General features: G+C 43.9%; 1 protein-coding gene across 2 annotated transcripts in view; it reads right to left on the reverse strand.

Moving 5' to 3' along the window:
* Nucleotides 1-364: 364 nt before the first annotated feature.
* Nucleotides 365-23,350, reverse strand: part of IL17RD (interleukin 17 receptor D) — a 63,877-nt gene continuing 40,891 nt past the window's right edge. The window contains exons 3-13 of one of the 2 annotated variants that reach the window (XM_037040721.1): nucleotides 19,204-19,329; nucleotides 15,118-15,236; nucleotides 14,462-14,582; nucleotides 11,822-11,866; nucleotides 11,580-11,731; nucleotides 10,038-10,103; nucleotides 9,012-9,066; nucleotides 8,426-8,536; nucleotides 7,235-7,398; nucleotides 4,070-5,003; nucleotides 365-3,288 (exon numbers count right to left, since the gene is read on the reverse strand). In XM_037040721.1, coding sequence (XP_036896616.1) covers nucleotides 3,176-3,288; nucleotides 4,070-5,003; nucleotides 7,235-7,398; nucleotides 8,426-8,536; nucleotides 9,012-9,066; nucleotides 10,038-10,103; nucleotides 11,580-11,731; nucleotides 11,822-11,866; nucleotides 14,462-14,582; nucleotides 15,118-15,236; nucleotides 19,204-19,329 — 2,006 coding nt within the window. In that variant the 3' untranslated portion in view covers nucleotides 365-3,175. Of the gene's footprint in view, nucleotides 3,289-4,069; nucleotides 5,004-7,234; nucleotides 7,420-8,425; nucleotides 8,537-9,011; nucleotides 9,067-10,037; nucleotides 10,104-11,579; nucleotides 11,732-11,821; nucleotides 11,867-14,461; nucleotides 14,583-15,117; nucleotides 15,237-19,203; nucleotides 19,330-23,350 lie in introns of both variants that reach the window. The other variant, XM_037040720.1, reaches the window with a different exon arrangement.

Below are 23,350 nucleotides of genomic sequence, written 5' to 3' on the forward strand. Positions count from 1 at the left end.
GCAAAAATCTTTTTTTTGCATTTCAGTTGCATTTTTACCTTTCTTGAAATAATAAAGCATAATATGCCAAAATGTTGCATATTTTCTTCCATCTTCACTATTAAAATGGCTGCATAAAAATTCACCAACTTTGATTTTTTTAATGCACACTGATATGACAATGTCACGATACAATCTAACAAAACAGTTTCATATGAAGTTAAAGACAACTAAGCACTACTAGAGTTATCGTAGTAACTTATCATTTTGACCAACCCTAAACTATTACTTGGCTGGGTCTCCCACCAGGGCTTGGACCTGAATGGCTTCTGATTATTTCTAGAGATCAGTGTGGCTCAAAGGCCCAGGATTTGGCTCTCTGGAGTATCTTCTGCCCATGGTGTGGCAGTGCTGGGACCATCCAGGTGGTCGCTGTTGCTTGTAGTTGACCTCTGAAAGAGCACACCTTGACCTGGGCTTTTTACCTCCCTGATCACTCTCCTGGAAAAGCTGACTATGTCAAATGCTAAGTCCTTTCTGTAGGGTACTGGTAAGATAAACAACAAGCCTCTTACCTTCAACTACCTTCAGGCTTCTTGGTTACCTGGAACCTTGGATTTACACTTGTTCTCCTGTCCAGAGACCCCATCTAACTTAAGCTATATAAGCCTTTGACTCTCAAAATCAGGAACCCATTAAGATCATCCCTATATTCTATTTCTTGTTTCCCCATTGTTTAAAAGCCTGTGACTTACAGAACCTTGATCTTAATTCCAGCTTATCATTTCCACTATCTGGAACAATGCATGAGTCAAAAAATGGAGCTCTGCTTAAACAGATTCTTTGCCTATAAGGCAATTATTTCCATTCCCAGCATGAGAGGGGGAGGGTGAAAAAAAGAAAAACTAGTAAGGCAGAAAACAGGAAGTTGGACTTCTCAACTTACTCTGAGTTAGGCATTCACACTGTGGTTTCATTACTTGGTACATCCGTTTGATTTTGTTGAACATCACAAACGTTAGCATTTCAAAGTAAATACCAAAACCCTAAGTCCAAAATAAAACATTAGCTGAGTTTTAGATTAGCACCTTTTTTCCCTTTCATTTTCATGGTAAGTGAATCCATTTAGCAATCTGCCCATGAAGCCCAGCTGATCTTCCCCTACCCCAGTCCGCCACGCTGTCACTGGGGCTGCTTTCTCAGAGATGCCTCCTTTCACATGTGAAGCTGAACATCTATCCTAAAAGTGGCTCTTACTTACACCATTTGGGGCATGCACCATTTAGCCTCAATAAGAAATCTCTCTCATAATGTTTCAAAGTGAATTTTCGTATACTGGCCAAGACTGAACTGACGAACCTCCTTCACAGAATGCACGCCAACGGTGGAACGGCAAGACAGTCACATGTGGACAGGAGCTCTTTGCTAGTCCTATATTCCACAGTGACAACACGGAATGTCTCTTCTCCAACAAGATGTCTGGTTTTCTGGGGCACTCAGTCCTGCTGCTCACTTGTTTCTCCCTCAGAGCAGCTGCAGGAAACTTGATGCCAGAGAACAGACGATCACGTTCTTCTCCCAAGAAACTGCCAGCTGCCTTCTCAGAGCAGGGTATATGGCATTTGCATTAAAAATGCACACGAACCTCTTCTTTCCAGGAGGGTTGTAAGCCTTCCTTCCCCCACCTGCCAAGCATGTGCTTGGAAAGAGAAATTGTGCCTCTTCCTACCTCCCATTCCTCCTCAGGGTGTTTCTTGGTGTCCCCTTTAAGATTGCTGGAGTCAAAACCATGGCCCCTGGTGTGCATGCTAAGAAAAGAGGGTGCCAAAGCCAACAACTCCTATGAAAAGGGTGGAAAAGGATGCTCACATCCCCAGAAGGGCATGGGGAGGAGAAGGAAACTGTTTCCCCTTTGAAAACAGAAATTCTGTAGAAAAGCCATTCATAAAAACAGAACATTTACATTTTCTTCCTATAGAAAATTCTTTCCTAAACTCTGAATAGCTGTTCTCGGTAGGACGGAGACAAACCTTTCATTGGATAAGTACAATATAAACACAAAGTAAAACATGAGTCACAGGCTGGGCTGTGGGAGTAATACTTTAAGATCGAAGAATTTACTGATTTCAGGTTCCATGTCCTCTTTAGACAATATTCAAAGAGCACATTTGTCTTTGGGACAGTCCCCTCCTTTTCACCTTCTTAAAAAGAGGTTTGTCACTAGTCAAAACCAGTTCAGCAGATCAAATGGCCACCACTTCCAGACACTGCGAATTTCAGTGGATTCAGACCCCAAATATTCTGGACACAGCTTTAGACCAGAAGCCAACAGACACATGAACTGTAACTTCCAGTACTACAGCCCAGTCATGTATCAGTCTCTTAAAAATAAAATTTCAGATACCAATATTTGAGATACAGTGCAGTAAATGTAGCCCAGGAAGCTTGGCAGCCAGATCTGGCCCTCACATGATGCCTACCCAGACCAGGAGGAGGTCCTGGGTGCTGAGCCCTGGTGCCATCGCATGTTGACCAACCATCTGGGAAAAAGTGGTGTAGATGGTCATCCTGGCCCTGCAGCTGCCTCCTCTCAGCCAGCATGTTACCCACTAATACATAAAGACTCATTTTATGAAAGGCGATTATATATTCGGTTATCTTCTACACCTTTGTTCACATCCATGGCATTGTAAGTGCCACGCCAAAAATGGACAGTAATATCTATAATGATATGGATTCTAGATAGACTGACACTTGATTTCTATGGTTTTAACAGCATTAAAAGTGCTTTTTCTACAAAGCATTTCAAATCAAAGCAGCCAACAGTGAAGAGGCAAAGTCTGCAGAGATAAATTAAGTCTGAACGATCAGTGCAGATATTTTCCTGTCCCTCTTTACATATTTCCTCCCTACCTCCCAGTACTGGCTCTATTCCAAGGTCTGACCTAACATGGCAAGCTGTTGTCAGATCTTATGGACGTGCCTTTCGGAGTTCCATATGGTTTTAGAAAATCGGAGACTTTGCCAAGATATGTTAGAGAGTAGGGGCAAGGAGAACAAGTACTGGCATAAATTTCACTCCAAACATCCTTGTAGGAGACCTCAGCTCCAAGTCGGCTACCCAACCAGAGAGATGAGCTGGGGAACCAGAGAGAGGCGGCAGCTAAAGTGGCAATGCTTAGACTCTTCAGTTTCATTACAAAGGGGCAGCCGTGTAGAGTTCACCAGTGTAGCTGTAGCAACCAGGTTCTGCTTTATACACCCCAGAGGTGAGGAGCTTGGATGGAAGGGCAGGAGGGTCCTCCTCACCTAAGGAAAGAAGAGAGGGCAGAACCACATGTCATTGCACCTCACTGGGCTGGTCACACAGGCCAGACATGGTAGAATCTGGGTTTGGACTGCAGGTTTTACACAAATGAGGCAAGCATCCTAATCAGCTCAAGATGGAGCACTTGCATGCTGCTGAGAGGTCCTAGTTCCTTAGCTGAGGGTCAAGGGTTTGCATGCATGACTGCAACTAGTCACAGGCACAGTAAGGAACAGCCAGACATGGGCATTCTGCAGAGGCTCCCTGGGGAAGCGGGTCCTCCGACAGGGCTCTACCTGGAGCTGGTGCTAAGCTGTGAAGCTGTGATAGAGAGACTACTGTGTCCCTGAACCTCAGGTTCAGCAGGTGTGGTGGCTTTAAGGACATTGGGAGGTTTAGGGAAGAGTGAACACTGCAAATCCGAGCAAAGATCCGGGTCCACAGAACCTCATTGGGGCCCACCGCATCTTGTTCTTCAGATGTTTTGGGAGTTTAGTAAGGTGATATAATGCACATTACATAACATGGGATTGGAATGCTCACAGTAATTTAGCATCAGCTCACATATGTGAACATTCCCATTACCTGGGATAAAGTGAGGCTATCAAGGCAGTTGTGTTACTTCCCATCAGATTTCAGTGCCAGATAAGTTTGCAGAAGAGCAAAATTATGTAGCAAACCCAAATTAGAAAAACACTTTTTGCAGATTTCAGAATTATGAACAAATGCTGCGGCCTGCATTGGAACCAACCCACCGGCACTCTGGGCTCCCCAGTGCCTTACCCAGGCCTGAGGACGACGACACACTCTCTGTCAGCGAGGATGTTTCTGTTTGGTCTGCTGACAGCCCTTCCATCAGGGGCAGTGACAGCTCGGAGGAGGGCACAGAGGAGTCGTAGATGCCCGAGTCCCGAGGCATGCCAGAGGTGCTGACGGCTTTCACGGCATGCAGTAGGGGCTGCAGGACCGAGCTGCCGCTGGCGCTGGGCCCAACCTCTGCTTCATCCAGGCCCAGATGCTGACCCTCCGAGTGCAAGTCAGCCGGCGACCCGGGGATGGGCACCTCGGCCTTGAGACAGAAGTCATTCTCAGGCCCTGGTTTGCACAGGACATCATTTAGGGCCAACCCTGAGTCAAACTTCTCCAGGACTGGCTCCTGGTAGCGCAGTGGGGAAGGGTGGAAGGGAACGAACTGCTTCTCAAACCAGTCCGGCTCCTCGTCAATAAACTGGTGCATATTGCAAATGGCGACGTACAGGGACCGGCCGGACTTACTCCGGAAGTAGTTCCTCCTGCTGACGTGTCCCGGATGCTGCCCCGGATCCGGGAGGCTGTGGTCTCGAGAGTGCAGGTGGGAACAGAGTTGGGGAAGGTTGTCCATGAGCTTGTACTTGGTGCTCAGGTCTAGGATGCCAGGAACGTCTCCCTCGCATGAATAATCAAAGTAGACAGCAATGAACTTGTTGAGCGCGGCCGATGAGCTCTGTTTGGCCTGGCGGAGCTTTTCTGCAATGGCCGACACGGCCACCAGGAAGAGCTCCCCTTTCCCGGAGCCTCGGCCACCTCCTTTGTGCTTGTAGTTCTTCTTGTCCACAAAGTATTTCATGCCTTTGGAACAGACCACGATGATAAACTGGGACTCATGGATCTTTTGGATGACCCACTCTCTCTGCCCTTCTCTGCAGAGGCTAAAGTCTTCCCATAGGTCCAGAGCCACCTGGAAAGAGAGGAGGACCCACACTCACATATAGCCTGGAGCCTCAAATAAGAAAGGAAATATTACAAGAAGGGCACACCATCTCTCCCTTAATCATTATTAGCACTGCTATGTGCCGCTCCAAGGTTGCTCAGCCCCAAGGAACAGGTAACACTCCACAGATAAGTCACACACCAGATCCTCTGTATCACGTCCTGAATTTAGCATAATGTGGGATCATTGACACTCCTGCAAGCAAAAAGACAGAAGCATGAAGCTTCTAGCAACCTGCCTAAGTCACATAATATGTGTGAACCTCCTCAAGGAGCTTAGAGTGTGGTGCAGAGCATGAAAACGGAGGCACTGGAGTTGGTCCACCTGATGAGTGAGGCTGCCCACATAGAGGACAGGTCCTGGAGAGAAAGCTGGAAGGCAATGATGGAGGAATGTGGATGAGGCGCCCAAAGTGGGTTGAGAAATGGGGATCAGGTCTGGTTGCGAGTCACTCACAATGCTGTATGGCTCATGTCCCGAGAGTGTGACAAGAGGACCTCCCTGACCACTCTCAAAGCCATGCTGATTACTTGTTGGCCAGTGGCTGGAGAAGAAGGCGGTGAACTGCAGGAACGTGGCCATTCTGGTAAACTCACTTGGGGGTTGACCAACATCTTCCACCATGACTTAGCAGCAGTCTATATAAAGTCTTTAAAAGCCTGAGGGGAGTCTGGCAGGGCATTTGGAGGCAGGGGAAGAAAATCAGGCTCCCTCAGAGGGTTTCATCTCCTCAGACCATTTTCATCTGATTCTGTTAAAGTCATTTCTTTGTAATTGTACCTTTCTCTTCCCTTCTGTAGTTCAGAATTCCCAGTGGCTATGCCCAAACACAGCAGCCATAGTCTGTTAAGGGGTAAGGGGACCTGAAATGACTTTGTCTTCCTCTTGTGCCCTAAGGTGTTACCAAAGAGAAGAAACCCCAAACATCTATCTACCTGCTAAAGATAATCCTGCATTGTCTTCCACTTGCCCTAATTCTTCCAAACATACACTCTAGAAACTACCTGGGATTATCTACCAAGCATTTAAAAAATGTCCTTATCTTTGATTTAGCAATTCCATTTCAGGCATTTATCTTTGGAAAATCATCAGAAATGAGGCCAAAATGAACTACCAATGTTCAACAATTTTAAATAACATCATGGATCATGTGGCTATTTAAAACTGCAGTTTATGCAAAATTGCTAATTGTGTAAAAAGTTATTAAAGAGACAGAAAAAATAAGTCCAAGCCACCCAAACTGCAAACTGTACACATGAGTTCATCCATGTAGAAAAAGCCTGGAAGGACATACACCAAATATTAACCATGGTTCCCCTTTTTTTTGAGGTTGAGGTTTCAGGCCACTTTTACTCATCTTTTTCTAGTTTCGAAATTTTCTACAGTATTATGCACATAAATGAGGTTGTCTGTGTCTAAAGACAGTGTGTGGCACCTGCTCAAGTTTGCCATTGTTTTTCAGCACATGAGCTGATCTGCCAACCTCTCTACCTTCCTACATTGGGAAACCGAGCCAGCCTTGTAAATACATTTTTTGACACTAGAGGGCAGCCTCACCACATGGAAAGATTGAGAGCTAGCCACCAGCAGGAACAAATAACCTAACAGCACAATTACCAATACTATTCTTGCATTTGTAAGAAACAATGTGCCCTCCATAACTTCAGACTTCACTCTAACATTAACACTATAACATTATAAATAATCTATATATGAATAGCTTAACCCAAAAGAACAGGTATGAAACCATGATGTATTATTTTCCCTTCTTAGCAAAACTCCCCCATAGAATTGTCAAACCTACTTTACTTGCCGTTATCTCTTTAATGCTCATATACATATGTCAAGTATATGACATATGTATATGACCGACCACCTCTCCCCACCCCCACTACATGCTCCCAGGGCAACTTGCCCCCCACCCCCGCACCGCCACCCCCATAACTTCCTGCCAGTGAAGTGCCACTCAAGGCTTCTGAGCAGGACAGTGTCAGAGTTAGGACTGAGAATTAGAAAACATTTACTTTTGGTGATGGGTAGGGCAGACTGAATGAAGAGTGCAAGTCTGACCCCCATTTGGAAGCCTGGAAATGCTGGAGAGCAGGTGCCACCGAATGAGGCCTAGAGGCAGGGATAAGATGGCCAGAGAGGGTACAGAGCATGTGACCCATAAGAGGGAAAGATTTTAGATTCTTTACCTCGCAGCCGCAGAAGTCCTGGAGGAAGTAGGCAAAACACTGGACGACATTCATGTGATTCTGGCCATCTTTACTGGAATAGCAGAGGAAGACCTTCGGCCGGGGCTGGAGCCTCTCTCTGGGGCATGCTGTAGTGTAGGTGGAGGACTCAGAACTTTCTTCATCTAAATGTGAATATATATTTTCTAAATTGGAAAAGAAGATAGGATTGACAGCTATGAGCAACACTCTGTCCTGTTTCCTAAGACTGGGGACCTAATGTTATCTTCAAGAAACAAAAGGTGGCATGACCACTTGGAGTACTCCCAACTCCCCAACTCCACCAGCCCTGCTTGAGTCACCACTGGGAACGGGCAGCTGATTCACTGAGTGGAGCAACTAATGGCCAAAATTGGTTCTTCACCTAAAATCGACCTTGAACAAACCAAGAGCACTTTAGGGACCACACAACCAACAAAGGGCACCCAAAAGCAACTCTTAAAACCAAGTGTACCGGTCCAATCAGCATTGGCAGAGTACACCTTTTTAAAAAAGGCACTTTTTAAAAGTGAAGTATAACTTACAAGAGTAAAAAGCACAAATCTTAAGAGTACATCTCCATTTTTATTTTTAAATAAGTTTTTAAAAGAATTTATTTATTTATTTTTAGAGAGAGGGGAAGGGAGGGGAAAAGAGAGGGAGAGAAACATCAGTGTGTAGTTGCCTCTCACGTGCCCCCTACTGGGGACCTGGCCTGCAACCCAGGCATGTGCTCTGGCTGGGAATCAAATCAGCGACCCTTTGGTTCACAGGTTGGTGTTCAACCCACTGAGCAAAACCACCCAGGGCTCAACTTCTTATCTAAAGTATACACCTTTGTGATCGCCACTTGGATTGAGATACAGAACATTTCCAACTCCCCAGAAGGTTCTCTCCTGACACTTGACTTTTATAAGCGATCGAGCCCTACCTTATATCCTTACTCACACCTTTAGACTTCCTTGATGCTCTTGAATTTACTACCTCAAGTTTGGGAACAGAGGTATGCCTGTCCTTTTAGTGGCTCCTGAGGTTAAAAGTCAAGCATTTCAATTCTAGAAAGTACTGTAGTCAGGAAACTGACTAAGGAGCTATGTAGCTTCCCAGATGCCCACCTGGAGGGACCAAGCACTTTGGTCCTGTCCCCAGGCGAGAGACACACCACACACATACCTTGCTGCTTCTTACGGCACATCACGGTGAAGAGCGTTGCGAACGCCGATATGACGACCAGTGGCACGGTGATGGCTACAGCTCTGATGGGCCCAGCCCACGGGGAATGCACTGGGAAATTTCAAAGGGAAGGCTTTTAAACTTAAACAGCACAGCAGCTTCAAAGAGGGTTTTTTTTTTCTTTTTCAAAATAAGCCACATAGCAGGTTCTAGTACCCCTTAACCACCTTTCTCTAGTACTGGTTTAGAAATTTTAAAAGGATTCATTTTGAAGAAACAATTCAACAGTTAGTCTGCTAACTGTAAATACCTCTGAGTGAGAATCTTGCCTAAGGAAACCTCCCCTCCCACCACCACTTTTCTTCCAAGGACAATTGACTATTTATTTAGTTCCAGCAACACACACCACACTGGCTTTGATCTTCCAGGCATCCGTGCGTTAGTGGGGAAGAAAGTCAGATTTCATTGAATATCCTTTGAGAGAGGAGCTCAGGTTTTGTTGTGTTTTGTTTTTATAAACCATTAGGTACTGATACCTTGGTGTACTGTAGTCTAGAGCCAACATTTCAAACAGAAAAATTCTTACCCGGCTTTAAGGTGTAATGCATCACTTTCCTTGTTGTATTAAAGTCATCCACCAGCTGCAAAACAGAGGGTGCTGTATTATTTTTTTAAATGATAGCATCTCAATAGATTTCATTCTTTTGTCATCTCGGAGCAGTGTGGGGCAGCAGGAAGGAGGCCAGGGTGAGGGGAAGGAGGGCTGCTGTCTGTGATCATGTACGAGGCGAGACTACCCAGTGATGGTCAGACACATCTCTGCTTTATCAATGCAAAAGTCTCGACTTCTTCCTAAATCAAAAGGCTGCTTATTCATTGATGAAATCAGTTAGTGAGGACCATGTTCCACCAATTTTAAGTTAGAATGGCCTCTCACCACTAATCATATTGGACCTCCATTAATGCTTTAAGAGGGTGTGTCTGTTCAAAACCGCATATTGTTACAGAGTCATGCAAGAACTAGGTGTTTCTACCAAAATTTTAAGACATGTTGGTCCTCTTTGAATAGGAAGGCTATGGGCAAATTTTTAATGTCTCTTTCTATTTTTCTTTTACTCCTGTTTTTGTAGTATTTTTGATACTGGAAAAGAAATCTACAAAATGAAAAGAAAAAGTATATAATTTACATGCTCCTTTAAGTGGAACTTGGAACTCATACAAATTTATACAGAAGAATGTCAGGGAGAAACCTAGAGAGGTATAGGCAGACACAATGGGCATAACTTTTGCTTTGCTGTTTTATTACTAAGATGACTTTTTAGAAGGTAAAATTTTAAAATATAGTTTTGTAAGGAAGAAAAATACTATATAGAATTTAAAATCATGGTTATGTGGACTGTATGGTTACATAAAAATATTTATTTGAAATATTTAATGAAAAAAATCAAGTATGAATTTTATATAAAATTTTCTAAAAGCCTATTAAGGTCCACATAAAAATATAATGGTGCACACCTTCAATGGCTCAAAATTTTAGTAAACAGTTGAATTTCTAAGTGAACTGGACTCATTCTGTAGAATTAATAACCAAGCTTTCTTAATTTATACATACCTCAATTATATAATCCCCTGGAGATACATTTTGAAGGAGACAGGTGGTTGTCTCTGTATTTTGCTCCTGCAGAGAAATAATATTCTTAAAACTTGGATCTTGAGTAAAGATCGGCAGGACCCCATCCTCCCCAGAACTGAAGGGGATGCGCCACCAGTCTCACACCCATTTTCAGAGGCACCAATCAGGTCAGAAAGCAACTGCGTTTCTCTGCCCCCTTATCTGGACCCCACTTTGGTAAAAGGCCCAGGGAGAGTCTGGGACCCCTTTCATATTTTATGCATAGCTAGTGGCACCCTTAGCAGGAATATTTGATTCAAAACTATGTAGTTAGACTACCCTTTACTTAATGAAAGGGTGAGGAAAGAAATTACCTGTCTGTTTGTGTTTAGGTGCTGTAATTTTAACTTGAGCAGAAGGTCAAAGGTCAATGAATAGGTGAGAGCCAGCAGGAAAGCAAAACTCAACACACACAGGAGCACGCCCAGGAAGCCCAGGAAGATGCTGGGGTCTTCCGCCCCCACTCAAAACCCCTCATGGTGCTCCCAGGGGGCGATCTCAGAGTACTGGGAACTTCCGTGGACAACAGTGTGGTGTTTGGGGGCGGGGGAGCGCAATGGCGTGAGGAAGCGGGGTATAAAGGACTAAATAGTAATGGAAAAAATGCAATTTAAAAAACTTCAAAAATTTTCTTTAATTTTAAGAAGCTAAGAAAAGCCTGGCTGGTGTAGCTCAGTGGATTGAGTGCGGGCCTGCGAACCAAACAATTGCAGTTTGATTCCCAGTCAGGGCACATGCCTGGGTTGCAGGCCAGTTCCCAGCAGGGGACCCACGAGAGGCAACCATACATTGATGTTTCTCTCCTTCTCTCCTTCCTTTCCTCTCTAAAGATAAATAAAATCTTAAAAAAAGAAACTATCAACATTTCTAAAAAAATAATAATAATAATAAAATAAAAATAAAAAGCTAAGAAAAAATGGGTTTCCCACTCCCTCTGAGTGCTCCCAGTTTAAGAACTTGGTTACTGAGTTTCTGCTTCACGCTGGCCTATGTGTAAAATCAGTAGCCACCGAAATGCTGGTCACATGGCTCCTCCATGTAGTTTTTCCACTTCCTCTATGACCTTGAGCAAACTGGGTGACCTCCCTGAGCCGCGGGTTCCCCCCACCCGTAAAGAGGGAATGACAGCAGCCTCTGTTTCATAGGGTTGTAAGGATTCAATGAGCACAGAGCTTGGTGACTGGCACACAGTGAGCACCTGATTAATGTTTAAAGATAAAAGAACAAACTAGAGATACTTCAATATTTTGGTCCTCTGGTAATATTTTTACTGGGCCACATTACCACCAGGATAGCGGGGGTGTAGATAACTGGGGAGTGAGGGATGATGGCAAGGTGGCCTGAGACACACCAAAGAATATTCTGGAATACCTACTGACTGCTGAAGAGTCAACAACACCTAATGCTCAAATTGAACCATCCAAATCCTAGGGGTGCAGGGATCACTTTAAAACATACAGTGTTTCTTTATGTACAACTAACCTGTTTACAAGTCTTCCGCTTGAAGGGTCCCTCATGCTTGAGCTTGTAATGAAGATAGAAGAAACGGAAGCCAAAGGAGTGCGGTGCGTGGTCGAAGGACACCTGCATGTCCAGACCGTGCTGGGTGACATTCAGGTTTCGGGGCTTCCAGACTGGGAGGACAAAGCGCCCGGAGTGAGCACCTGAGGCCAGCCGACACCACAGGGGTGGCAACACTTTGAGACAAGAACAGCTATACTTACAGGGTTTACAGGCCAGGTTGTCCGGCTGCAACAACAGGTCACAAGCTATTAAGAAAGGTGTATAGTTTTGGTTATAGGACAGTTTGACATTTTTCTTGTCCAACAATTCAGTAAAATATAAATATCTGGCACTGAGTACAGCTGAGAAGAGTACAAAATACATCAATTCAACAATGATTTTCGGTATAGCGCAGCTGTATCTTATGAAGACTTAAATTGTACAATATAAAATATTAATGCAGTTCATTTTATGCCAAAAAAAGACTACAAAGTCACCCAGATTTTAAAAGCTTGTCAAGCATTATGTAGTTTCAAGTCTGGCGGCCAAGAGCAGCAGGACCCTGGCCATACTAGTGCCACATGGATGGCTGTTTCAGCTGTGACAGAAGCTGCTGGCTCCTGTCCCACCGTGGAGGTGTTTAGGCACAGGAGACTATTAACTGTCTCAGGGTTTCTGTTTTTTTTTAAGTTGGCGCCATTATCATCTCCATTTTTTTCTTTTTTAGTGATTCTAGAGAAAGGAGAAGGGAGGGAGAAAGAGAGAGAAACACTTGATGTGAGAGAGAAACATCCATGACTGGGGACCAAACTCACCACCCAGGCTTGTGCCCTGACTGGAAACTGAACCCGTGACCTTTCAGTCTGCAGGACAATGCCCAACCAACTGAGCCACACCAGCCAGGGCTAGATCAAGTTTACTTTAACCTTCCCTAGCATTCTAATGTAAAATCCTTCTGATGGAATCGAAAAACAACGTCAGGCATCTACTAAGAAGTAGCCCCAGTGCTGCAAAGCAGCCACCAAGGCCAGTAGCTTTGAAACATGATTGCAGTGCAATAAAAACTCAATGAGAAAGGCCAAACAGCTGGTTCAATATGCCATGTTGCTAACCCAGGAGAAACCTCTGGCAAATGTCCATACAATTCCAAGAAAACAGAAGGCAGACTCGAGGTCAATGCACTAAAATAGTGATAAATCCATCTCCTGCCTCTGCCTCACATCCAGATAGACACACTGACTGATTGATTCTGATGGGAAACATTAATCCTTAAATTACACTAGGTTTGATTTAGGCAAACTTTTCATGAACACATGCTTTGAATCCTCTATCTGGTTGTTACATGTAAGGTACCAAAAGGTATTGTTACATGCTAAAGGTCTTTTCCCCATGGAATCTTATTTAACTAAGTAAATAAGACCAATTTTTATAAAATACCTTTGCTGCACAGAAAACGACCAGTTTTTTAAAAAAAGTAAGAAAGATAGGCCAGAAGAAAACAACCAGTGTAAGAATTCTTCACAGGGAAGGAAACACTGATGAAGGCTGGAGTTGACAATAAAAACATCTTAGAGGAGGAGAACAGACACCAGACCACACAGGAGGGGATGTTGGGTTGTACCGACTGCTTGCCCTGGAATGGCAGGCAGGAAGGCTGACCAGGAAGGCAAGAGAGCACTGCTGAAGCTTGCAGGGTGTCTGGGCACCAACGTGGTGATTCAGGGAGACGGAAGAGACACTACATGCAAAACAGATGGAAAGGGACAGCTAGGCAGAAAAGGGAGCCCAGCCTGGCTTCTGGGTACTGGCTTGAGAGTGTGGATCGAAAGACAGACTTCTGGGGTTCAAATCCGAGCTCCAGAAGGTCCTCTCTGTGTGTGATTCTGCATCTGATTACCAGTTCTTTGTAGGGTTCATGGGGGAGTTTGACTTAATATTTGGAAAGATTTAGAACAGGGCCTGGCACATAGGTGCAAAATAAATAAGCGGAGACAATAAATTTCTAGGAAGAAGTGATCTCAGGCACACTGCTCACTTCCCTAATCTAATCCTGAAAATGGCAGGTGATCCCTCCCCAAGGCCGCCTTTCTGATGACACATAAACGATGCAATAGTTTTGTGCTCTACTCTTCACCCCCAAACCAACTTATACTTTTTATTCCTATTGTTTTAGATTTGTTGATTTTAGAGAAAGGAAGGGGCAGAGAGAGACAAAGAGGGAGGGAGAGAAACATCGATTTGTTGTTCCACTTGATTGGTGCATTCATTGGTGATTCTTATATGTGCCCTGACTGGGGATTGAACTCGTAACCTTGGTGTATCAGGGCAAAGCTCTAACCCACAGGTGGCAAACACTAGACTTGCAGGCTGAATCCAGCCCTCCCCCTTGTTTTATCTGGCCTGGCACCTTGCTTCTACCCAGCGGCAGCGCTGAGCTCTCACTTAATAGTTAAGGAGTAGTTACACATATACGGTCCTAAAATTACATTCGTCCCTTTGAAGTAACTGTGAGGCGATGTGGCCCCCAGTGAAAATGAGTTTAATACCCCTGCTCTAACCAACTGAGCTACCCAGCCAGGGTTTATTTCTATTTTTTTTATTAAATGGTTTTTATATATGACTAACAGTACCCTCTAAAAAACATCAACCATCACATCTATTCTAGACTAGGAATGGGTGTTTCTGGTTAGATGAACCCTTCCTGGGCCAAATCTTAATTCTAAAAGTTGCTTTTCTGGATGCTTTTCTCTTCGCCACACTGGTTTCACACCAGTATTTTGTGAACTCCTGAACACATATCTGTTGAAAATTAAAAGCAGAAGTCTTGCAATGGGAACCAGGAACAAAAAGGTCATACTTACCTCGGGTTCTGAAAAAGAAAGGGTGATAATTGCTTTCGTTTTTAATGGAAGGAAAAGGAACAATCTTTACAAAGTAATCCGTCTCAAACTTCATATTCAGGAAAGGCTGAGATTCCATTCCCTAAATGGGAACAAAAACACAAGTGACGTCATGGAGAAATTACCCATCCCTCCACCTACCAAAGAGAGCTTCGCTCTTCCCTGACAGTTACCCAGCCACAGTTCCAGAGCTGGGGGATGTGTCCCAGGGAAGGAGGAAGTCAGGTCTATTTCCCAGACCAAGATAAGTTTGGATCCCTCAATGAAATGAAGATCAACAATGCTGTCTGTTTCCTGGCAAGGAAGCCAGAGCTCGTAAACACTGAACTTCAAAGATGGCAGGTAGGAGCCCACATACAAGCCGAAGAGCATAAGACACCTTCCAGGATGGCTGTCCCAGCATGTAACCCAAGGTGTGTTTACCAGAGAGAGGTGCCGGAGGATTTCTCAGGGAGTATGCAGCCGGCTGGCAGTGTTGCCGGCCACTCTTGCCCACCTTGGCAGGTGGGGCGGACCCCAAAGCCCCCCCTTCTCCAATTTCACAGGCGGTGAATAGACTATTCAAGCCCCTGGAACAATGAGTGTCTTCAGGAGCACATTCCCTGCGTGTGACTTACAGTCCTTTTGAAGCTGCTGTTGAGCTGCTTTGGGTCCTTCAGGATCAGTTGCTGGCACTGTCGTCCCTCTGACTTCAGCTCCTCCAGTATCACCCGAAATCCTTTCAGGAATTCGATGCCTAAGCAAAACAGAATGCTTTCACTAAAAGTTGGACCCAAAGAGGACCACACCGGGACACATTATAATTAAAATGCCGAAGGTTAAGGATAAAGAGAGAATCTTAGAAGCAGCAAGAGAAAAGCTCTGAATTACCTACAAAGGAGTTCCCATACGACTGTCAGCTGATTTCTCAAAACAACCTTTGCAGGAAAAAGGGACTGGCAAGAAGTTTTCAAAGCGATGAAAAGCAAGGACCTAAAACCAAGATTACTCTACCCAGTAAAGCTATCATTTAGAGTGGCAGGGCAGACAAAGTGCTTCCCAGACAAGGTAAAGCAAAGGAATTCATCATCCCCGAGCCATTATTACATGAAATGTTAAAGGGATTTATCTAAGAAACAGGAGATCAAAACTATGAACAGTAAAATGGCAACAAATTCACAACTATCAACAACTAAACCTAAAAAACAAAAACAAACTAAGTAAATAACTACAACGGGAACAGAATCACAGATATGGAGGACATTTGGAGGGTGATCAGTGGGAAGTGAGAGAGGAATCTAGGGGGAAAAGGTACAGGAAATAAGAAGCATAAATGGCAGGTACAAAATAAACAGGGAAGGTTAAGAACACTATAGGAAATGGAGAAGCCAAAGAACTTATATGTACGACCCATGGACATGAACTAAGCCGGGGGGGGGGGGGGGGGGGGGGGGGGGGACAAAATAATGGAAANGAGGGGGGGGGGCAGAGATAGAGGAAAGGGGGGTACCAGACAAAGGGAGAAAAATGGGGAAAAACTGAGACAACTGTAATCAACAATATATATATTTTTAACAAAATATATAGCATAATCAACAAAATATATACATTTAAATGTGGACCTAATTACTGTACTTTTGAACACACTTTCCTCCCTCCAGCATTATCATTCTCTCTACCTACATGGCAGAGTCCAAGGATTCTTACTCTGGCCAGAATATCTGAGTTGATGGAAAGGAAAAACACATAACCCGCATCCCTCTGGTTCAGGCCAGGTGGTTTTCTCTGTCACACCGTTACTAACCAATTACTCTCTAATCCAGCCAGCCACTTCACACATGCCCATTGCCTCTGTGATATCAGGGTTCAAATATTTAGACTCAAGTCACAATTGAACATAAAAAGTCTGCTGTGGAATGCATAATTTCTAGGTCATTAAAAACAGGGTGTATCCAACTGGTAATTCCCCATGCTGACTAGGGACTCTCCCCAAATCACCATTTCCACTTTAAGTTTTAGTCCTATCTTCGCTGGTACGTGTCAATGAGCAATGTACAAAATCCCCAACAAAGTGTGTGTCTGCACCCAAGGGGTTACTAGGCTGGAGATTAAATAGTTTAGAAGAATGCCTATGTGATTTACAAAGCGGCTCTTGCTCTAATCATGCCTGAAAGGCAGACACCCAAGAGCTGCCCAGTGTGTGCTCTTCACACAGCACTCAGAGGCCCCGAGACACCCACAGTGCTGCTGAAAGGCACAGGCCCAGCCTCCTGCCACCTGAGCTTCCCCCGATGCACGTCGAACTAGATGCTTTCAAAGGGATTAAGCTCTGATGTCCACAAGAGCCAGTGCTGGAGCTCTGTATCCCACGGAGACTGGAGTGGTCCGACTGCAGCTGGAGGTCCCCCAAGCCGGCCTCCATTGGCACGATATCAATTTCGCATTCTTTCTGAACACTAGACAAGGAGACATTTTCCACCCTTCCCCTCCCAGGGCCAAAGTAATTACACAGGATGCAATTAACCAGGTGGGAAAATTATGGATGGCAAAGGCCAGGCAAATCTCTTTCTCTTTTGAGTAGATCCTCCAATCCTGTAACTGTTTGATGAAGAACACATACTTTATGGTGGGCAGGGCAAAGGAGCTACACGTAGGGCTTCCTGTTTTAGGGAGTCTGAGTTGAGAGTGTGTAGGGAGAGATTCTGTTGTATTTCAAGCACAAAGTTTTCTGTGGGGGTGACCAGCTGACCGACAGCTTGGGAACTAAATATGCTGACAAGATCTAGCAACTATTTAGTAGGTCTCACAAGAACTTGCCTTTTGAGATTTTGCCCCTCACCCATGGCCCCAGTTTTCAAAACAAATTCTTACTATTACTTTAAGACTTTCATGTAATGCCCCCAGAACTACTGTTTTAACAAAAGTCAGGTGATCGGTATAATTAAAGACCCATATATCATAGTTACACAAAAATTCATCAGCTGGGGTGGCAGTGGGCGGTTTTAGTCCTTCTTTTTAAAAGACCTGCCTGAAAACCCACTATGCCAAGTCTGGCGGTGGGTGGGGAGAGGCAGCAAGTGTAAATCTTAACCCACAGTAACACCTTTACCACAATACTGTCAGCACCTGGTAGTTTACACAGTGCTCAGCAATGCTATAGGGCAGCTCCCATCAAGGAACATATTTACCCCTGCCCATCACTGAAGTCATCGAATCCTCCTAACAATCATAGAGAGAAGGTATTATTATCCCCATTTTATTCATGAAGAATATACACCTCTAAACTGAGGTGTAGAGACACTACATGACTTGCCCGGGGTCACACAGGAATTAAATGGCAGAGGTGGGATTTAAACCCAGAATGCTCTTAATCCATATGCTTTTCCGGCTCCCAAGGAGCTTCCTGGACAGAACTTCGGAGAAACTGACAGAACCTGTCCAGCCACCTTCCCCTACGCCCGCCAAATCATGATGCAGGTGAAGCGCAGCCTCCTGCCTCACAGTTCTACGAGGTGGCCGCCTACCCCAGCTAACATCTCTTACTTGGAGCCTGCAATTCATCGGGTCAGCCCTGGGCATTTAGCCTTACGTGGACCAACCACGTCCCTTTTATCCAGAGAGAATGTTTGCATCTTTAAATGTTAAGATGATGTTATTTTTGGAAGCCCATTGGGTTCAACCCAGCAGTACTTACATGAGTAAGGGAGTCAGGCCCACAGGCCTGATTCGTCCTCCTCTCTCTGCACTGACCTCTCCTGAAATCTGGTTCTTCTGAGATTTATCCCATCCAGATTTCAAAATTCAGACTTTATTTCACTTTTCCCTTAGCCAGATTTTTGTTTATCCTAAGATAGTGGCAATGCCAAAGAACCAGGTTCTGATGATAATAACAATAGCCACAGTTTTTTTTTAAGAGCTCTAAAAATGTGCCTTGTGTCTCTAACTCTTACAACAATACACAAGGGGCAGTCATCTGCACTCTACAGAGGGGGAAGCTGGGGCTCAGGGAGGTCTGAAGGCCTCTTGTGATCCTGGGTTCAAACCCAGGCCCATTTGAAGAAACAGGCCCACCCCAAGTCCCACACAACTATCCCGTCCTCTCCTGTGTATCATCAATTCATCAAAGAACACAAGTAGACGTGGCGCTAACCTGAATCTGGCCAGATAATGTGGATTTGCTTTTTCCAATTTCTTTATTTTAGTTTGTTTTTTTTCAGACCACACTGTTTAAATAAAAATGCAATTAGTCGCCAACATTTAAAAATTGTTTATTTCATGGTTTCTCATGAAAACTGGATTTTCCTGAAAACTCACAACATGTGCCAATGCTGGGCCTGCACATCTCTCTGTGGCTAGAAACCATTAATGCTGAATGTTGAACCCCTTACCTCCTCAGGTGGGCCGCCCATCCTCCCACTGAGGCTGACACACAGAGGCCAAGCAAGCCTGAGACATTTACCACTCACACACTAATAGTTTTCAAGCCCACATCTTTCTCACTAACAGCCAAGGGAACAAAAGATGAGCCACAGGGCACAGCATCAAGCCATGAGCATGCCTAGCACGTGTATGCATAAAAGTAGGAAACATGTCTGTGCCCAGGCCAACCAAAGCTACTCTCATGTCAAGACCTTCCTGGCCCCTGGAGGCCGTCAGGTTTGGGACCCTTGCACCGGGCACTATCCACCCAGGCCAACACAGTGGATTCCATTTTGACCACTTACCAAGGGCCCCTGGGGACCAAAGAATGGTGACTGCCACTTGGTCATGGCAAGCATATTGACTGATGGTGATGTTCTGGGCATCAGCAATCACATGCTTCCCCACTGGATTCAAGTATGTGGTACAGTCTAGAGTGTTGGAAGAACAAGAACAGTCACATTAGAAATTGTAGTTTTTAATAGAATAACAAGACTTTTAAAAAATATATATTTTATTTATTTATCTTAGAGGGGAAGGGAAGGAGAGAGAGAGAGAGAGAGAGAAATATCAATGTATGGTTGCCTCTCATTCATCCCCTGCTGGGAACCGGGAACTGGCCTGCAACCCAGGCATGTGCCCTGACTGGGAATTGAACCGCGATCCTGTGGTTCACAGGCCCACGCTCAATCCACTGAGCTACACCAGCCAGGGCACATTTTTTAAAACTTGTATCTTTATAATAAAAAATAGAAAGTTCAGAAAAAAATTTATTTACAAGTTCATCTTCTCCAATTACATAGAGCATGTCTGCAGGTAGCCAAATCCACTCTGTGTGCCTCAAAAGCCCAAATACGACATCAGAAGCTGATTGTTTGGGAGACTCTAAAAGGCTACAGTGGGATGTATTTATTGCACCACCATCACCACCACCCACCCCAAGTTAAATTCCAGGACAATGTTAGAAAGATCCTACACGGGGTGGGCTGTGTGTGTATGTGGCATGGACTTTTTTACTATCATGACACTTTACCTAAATTAATAATTATTTATATCAATTCAATCCGTTTTCAGTGTTACAGAGTAAGGTGAAACAAAACAATGGCTAAAAATAACCTGGGTTTACTTGTTTTCAGAAGAAACCTAGAGGGCAAGGTGCATGGGAAAAAGGAAATAGAATGAAGATGTAAATTCAGGGGAGAATAAAGACTGTTAAACAATCCAATTAGTAGCTGCAAAAGATACTGACGGACTTAGTGATAAGCAGAGCACCTTCCAATGTTAAGTGGCATCAACAAAGGTAAAACTTTCCTCCCACATCATCATCAAAGACACCCACAACACCCGCCAAAATCACAGTCCACACTGCTGAAAAAATAAAACCCCTGATCCGTTGATTCTGTCTGAGGACATGGTTCAGCGCCACCTGTCACTGTCAATGCAGCCATGACAATGAGAGCAGCTGCGCCACCTGGTTTTGCTAAATATACCTTCAAAGGCTGCAAAATCCTAAAGATTTGCCAGAAGCCTCCAGCCAGACTCGGGCTGGGATTTCTGGAAATGGCCACTCGTGCAGGGAGAACCACCAGCCATCCCTGGCAGACACCCATTCACGATCCTTACTGCTCCATCTCTGTTCTTCTCAATGATTAGACTTGAAAACTCTTTTGTAACTGCTGTAAAAGGTCTGCCACTCCAAAAACCCACCTGTTACCCCTCTGAAATCAGGGTGTTTCCCTTTGAGGGGAAGCATTCAGAGGTGTTTTCTAAGCTTGGCAAGATTGCTGTACCCTCCCCCCCCTCGTGCTTCCCCACAAACTGTGCCACACATTTGCCATTTTTGTGACTAAAATGTTCACTGGATACTGAAAAATTAAAAGAGAATACTGGGAAAATGTGAAAGTCACCCAGAACCTCTCACCACACAGAATTAACTGCTAATATCTAATGGATGGCCTTTCAAGCCTTGTAACGTGCACATAATACTCCTCCTTTTAAAATTTCTTACTCAAGTACAACACGTATGCACTAAAATGGACCCCCCATTTTTTAATGTTTTATTTATTTACTTTCAGAGAAAGGAGAAGGGAGAAACAGAGGGAGAGAAACATCAATGTACGGTTGCCTGTCACGCACCCCCCACTGGGGACCTGGCTCACAACCCAGGCATGTGCCCTGACTGGGAATCGAACTAGCGACCTTTCAGTTCACAAGCCGGAGTTCAATCCACTGAGCCACATCAGCCAGGGCACATCCTTCTGTTTTAAAACTTGATCCTCCACACTACTTTGTGTCCTGCTTTCTTGCCTTCCCATAGTAGGTGTTCTCCTAGCTGCCTCAAAAACAGCTCTCAACACTTCAATATTACTTCTTCTGAACAGATGTTAATAATTCATAAAACTGAAGTCTACTTCTGATGAAAATTCATCGTCAAAGCAGGGCTCTTACCATCCTCAGCACAGAGCCTATTTATTCCTCAAATGAGTTCTGAATCAGAAGAGCTCAGCCTGCAAAGTTCCTGGCTGAGCCCAGCTTCCCAACATAAAAAAGGACAAGACCCCATCACGCTTGTGAAGTTCAAACATTTTCATTTATTGAGATCTAAAGTGAAAGAGAAATCTTTGTCTTCAGCTTAGGAAAAGATGCGTGAACAAGAGGAAATCATGTTTTTTTCCTTTGTTCATTCCTAATGCCAAAATTAGCATTCTCTGCGCTTTCTGTAAATAAAATTATGCAAATAAAATGTCTAAGAATTAAGAAAATGTATTACAACCTACTCAGGCATTACCCCCTCAGAGGCTGAAGAAGAAACAAGAAATGCGACGTGAAAGGAGGCAAAGAGACCTGTGAAATTTGGTTTTAACTTAACAGTAAGATATTTTCTTTCTCTGTAGCATTAAATGGCAAAGGAATAAAAAAATTAAGATGTTGTAGTTTAATACTTTTGGTGAAAACTCAGTAATTGGTTCTTAGCTATTTCAAACAGAACGAGTAACCAGTCAACCAAGCAATAACAGGAACTTCTTGGTGGAAAGGAGAAACAACTTCCTCGATGGAAAACAATGAATGCACTTTACACAGCTGGTATCCAGCGACTAGCAAATCTAACATTTTGAATTTTGGTCACAAAAAATTGTGCCTCAAAAGACACTTTGCCAAAATCCAGCAGAATTTTAGATGTCTCAGGGGTCATTATGAGTTGTGAATTAAATTCTAAATAAATGCTGAAGAATCAGAAAGAAAATAACGATTAAGAGATAGGCATTGGCACATGGGACAAATATGCAGTCTCATGAAGAAAACAATAAAACACTTTTTACAGGTACAGATCCTCTTTCACAAATCGCCACAGTAAATCAGAGATGCAAATACTTGTTTGCAGCTGACCAGAAAATATGAACTCTTGAATGGAACACAAGATCTGCCAGGACCAAGAACATGCACTAGAAACTAACTTTCTAACTCAAAGATCTCTTACACATGTCTTTACTTAGCTGAATTATGTATCACGGACTTGCAAATCCTTCATTAGAATCACAGCATTTACCAAGAACATACACTAACATGCCATGACGGTTTCATATGTAAGTCCTCATTGATTAACTTAAAGTACCCACATCAGCCACTGCAGGCATGAATTTGACATATATAATTGTATCTTAAAATTGTAAGATTGTATACGCCACGTGGAAAACCCTGCTTCAGTTGTGATCATTCCAGAGGCCTCCCGTGACTTACGCCCCTTACTTACTACATGAACTCATAACCCTCTCCAAGAGATAAATCAAATGTCACGGGTCACTAAATATGAGTCAGCCTCCTTCTTGTCATTTTTACTTTTAAATTGTGGCTCATAAGGCTAAAATGCTCACAGTTCTACATAATTACTTTCTTGGGCATGAAAGCCCATGAGGGGGTTGTGTATGCTTAATCAGAAAAAGCACCCTAACTTGCCCTTAGAAAACGAGTCAGCCAGGAAGCCTTGAGACAGGGCCAAAAGGGTGCTTATATTTCAACTCCAGTTGGAATAACTTCTAATATTAATAGATATTAAGCATTACCTGTTTAAGCCTCAAAATGCTGCTGAGGAATGACTTGATTTGTTCTGCTTACTTTTATACTTCACATGCGTTAAACTACTACACTCATATGCAAAAAAAGAAAGATGCTGAAGAAGAAATTAATCTTTGTTTTATAATGAGAAAATTGAGGCTTGGAGAAGTCAAAGCACCTGCCACAGTTCACAGCTGATAAGTGGGGAACTAGGTTTGGAACCCAGGCCTGCGTCAGAAACAGCCAACCAGAGGCCCCTGGAATCCCTGGGCTGGTCAAGAACCCAGATTCACTTGGCCTACTCCGTGTTTCTGACACTTTTTAAATAAATGCAAGTATTTAAAAAATGTTCATACAGAAAAATGAAAATCTCCTACTCTTCTTGGAAATCACTTCTGG

Source organism: Sturnira hondurensis, unplaced genomic scaffold (assembly GCF_014824575.4).
Source record: "Sturnira hondurensis isolate 20B ecotype Veracruz unplaced genomic scaffold, ASM1482457v3 Scaffold0002840, whole genome shotgun sequence".
Taxonomy (NCBI): Eukaryota; Metazoa; Chordata; class Mammalia; order Chiroptera; family Phyllostomidae; genus Sturnira; species Sturnira hondurensis.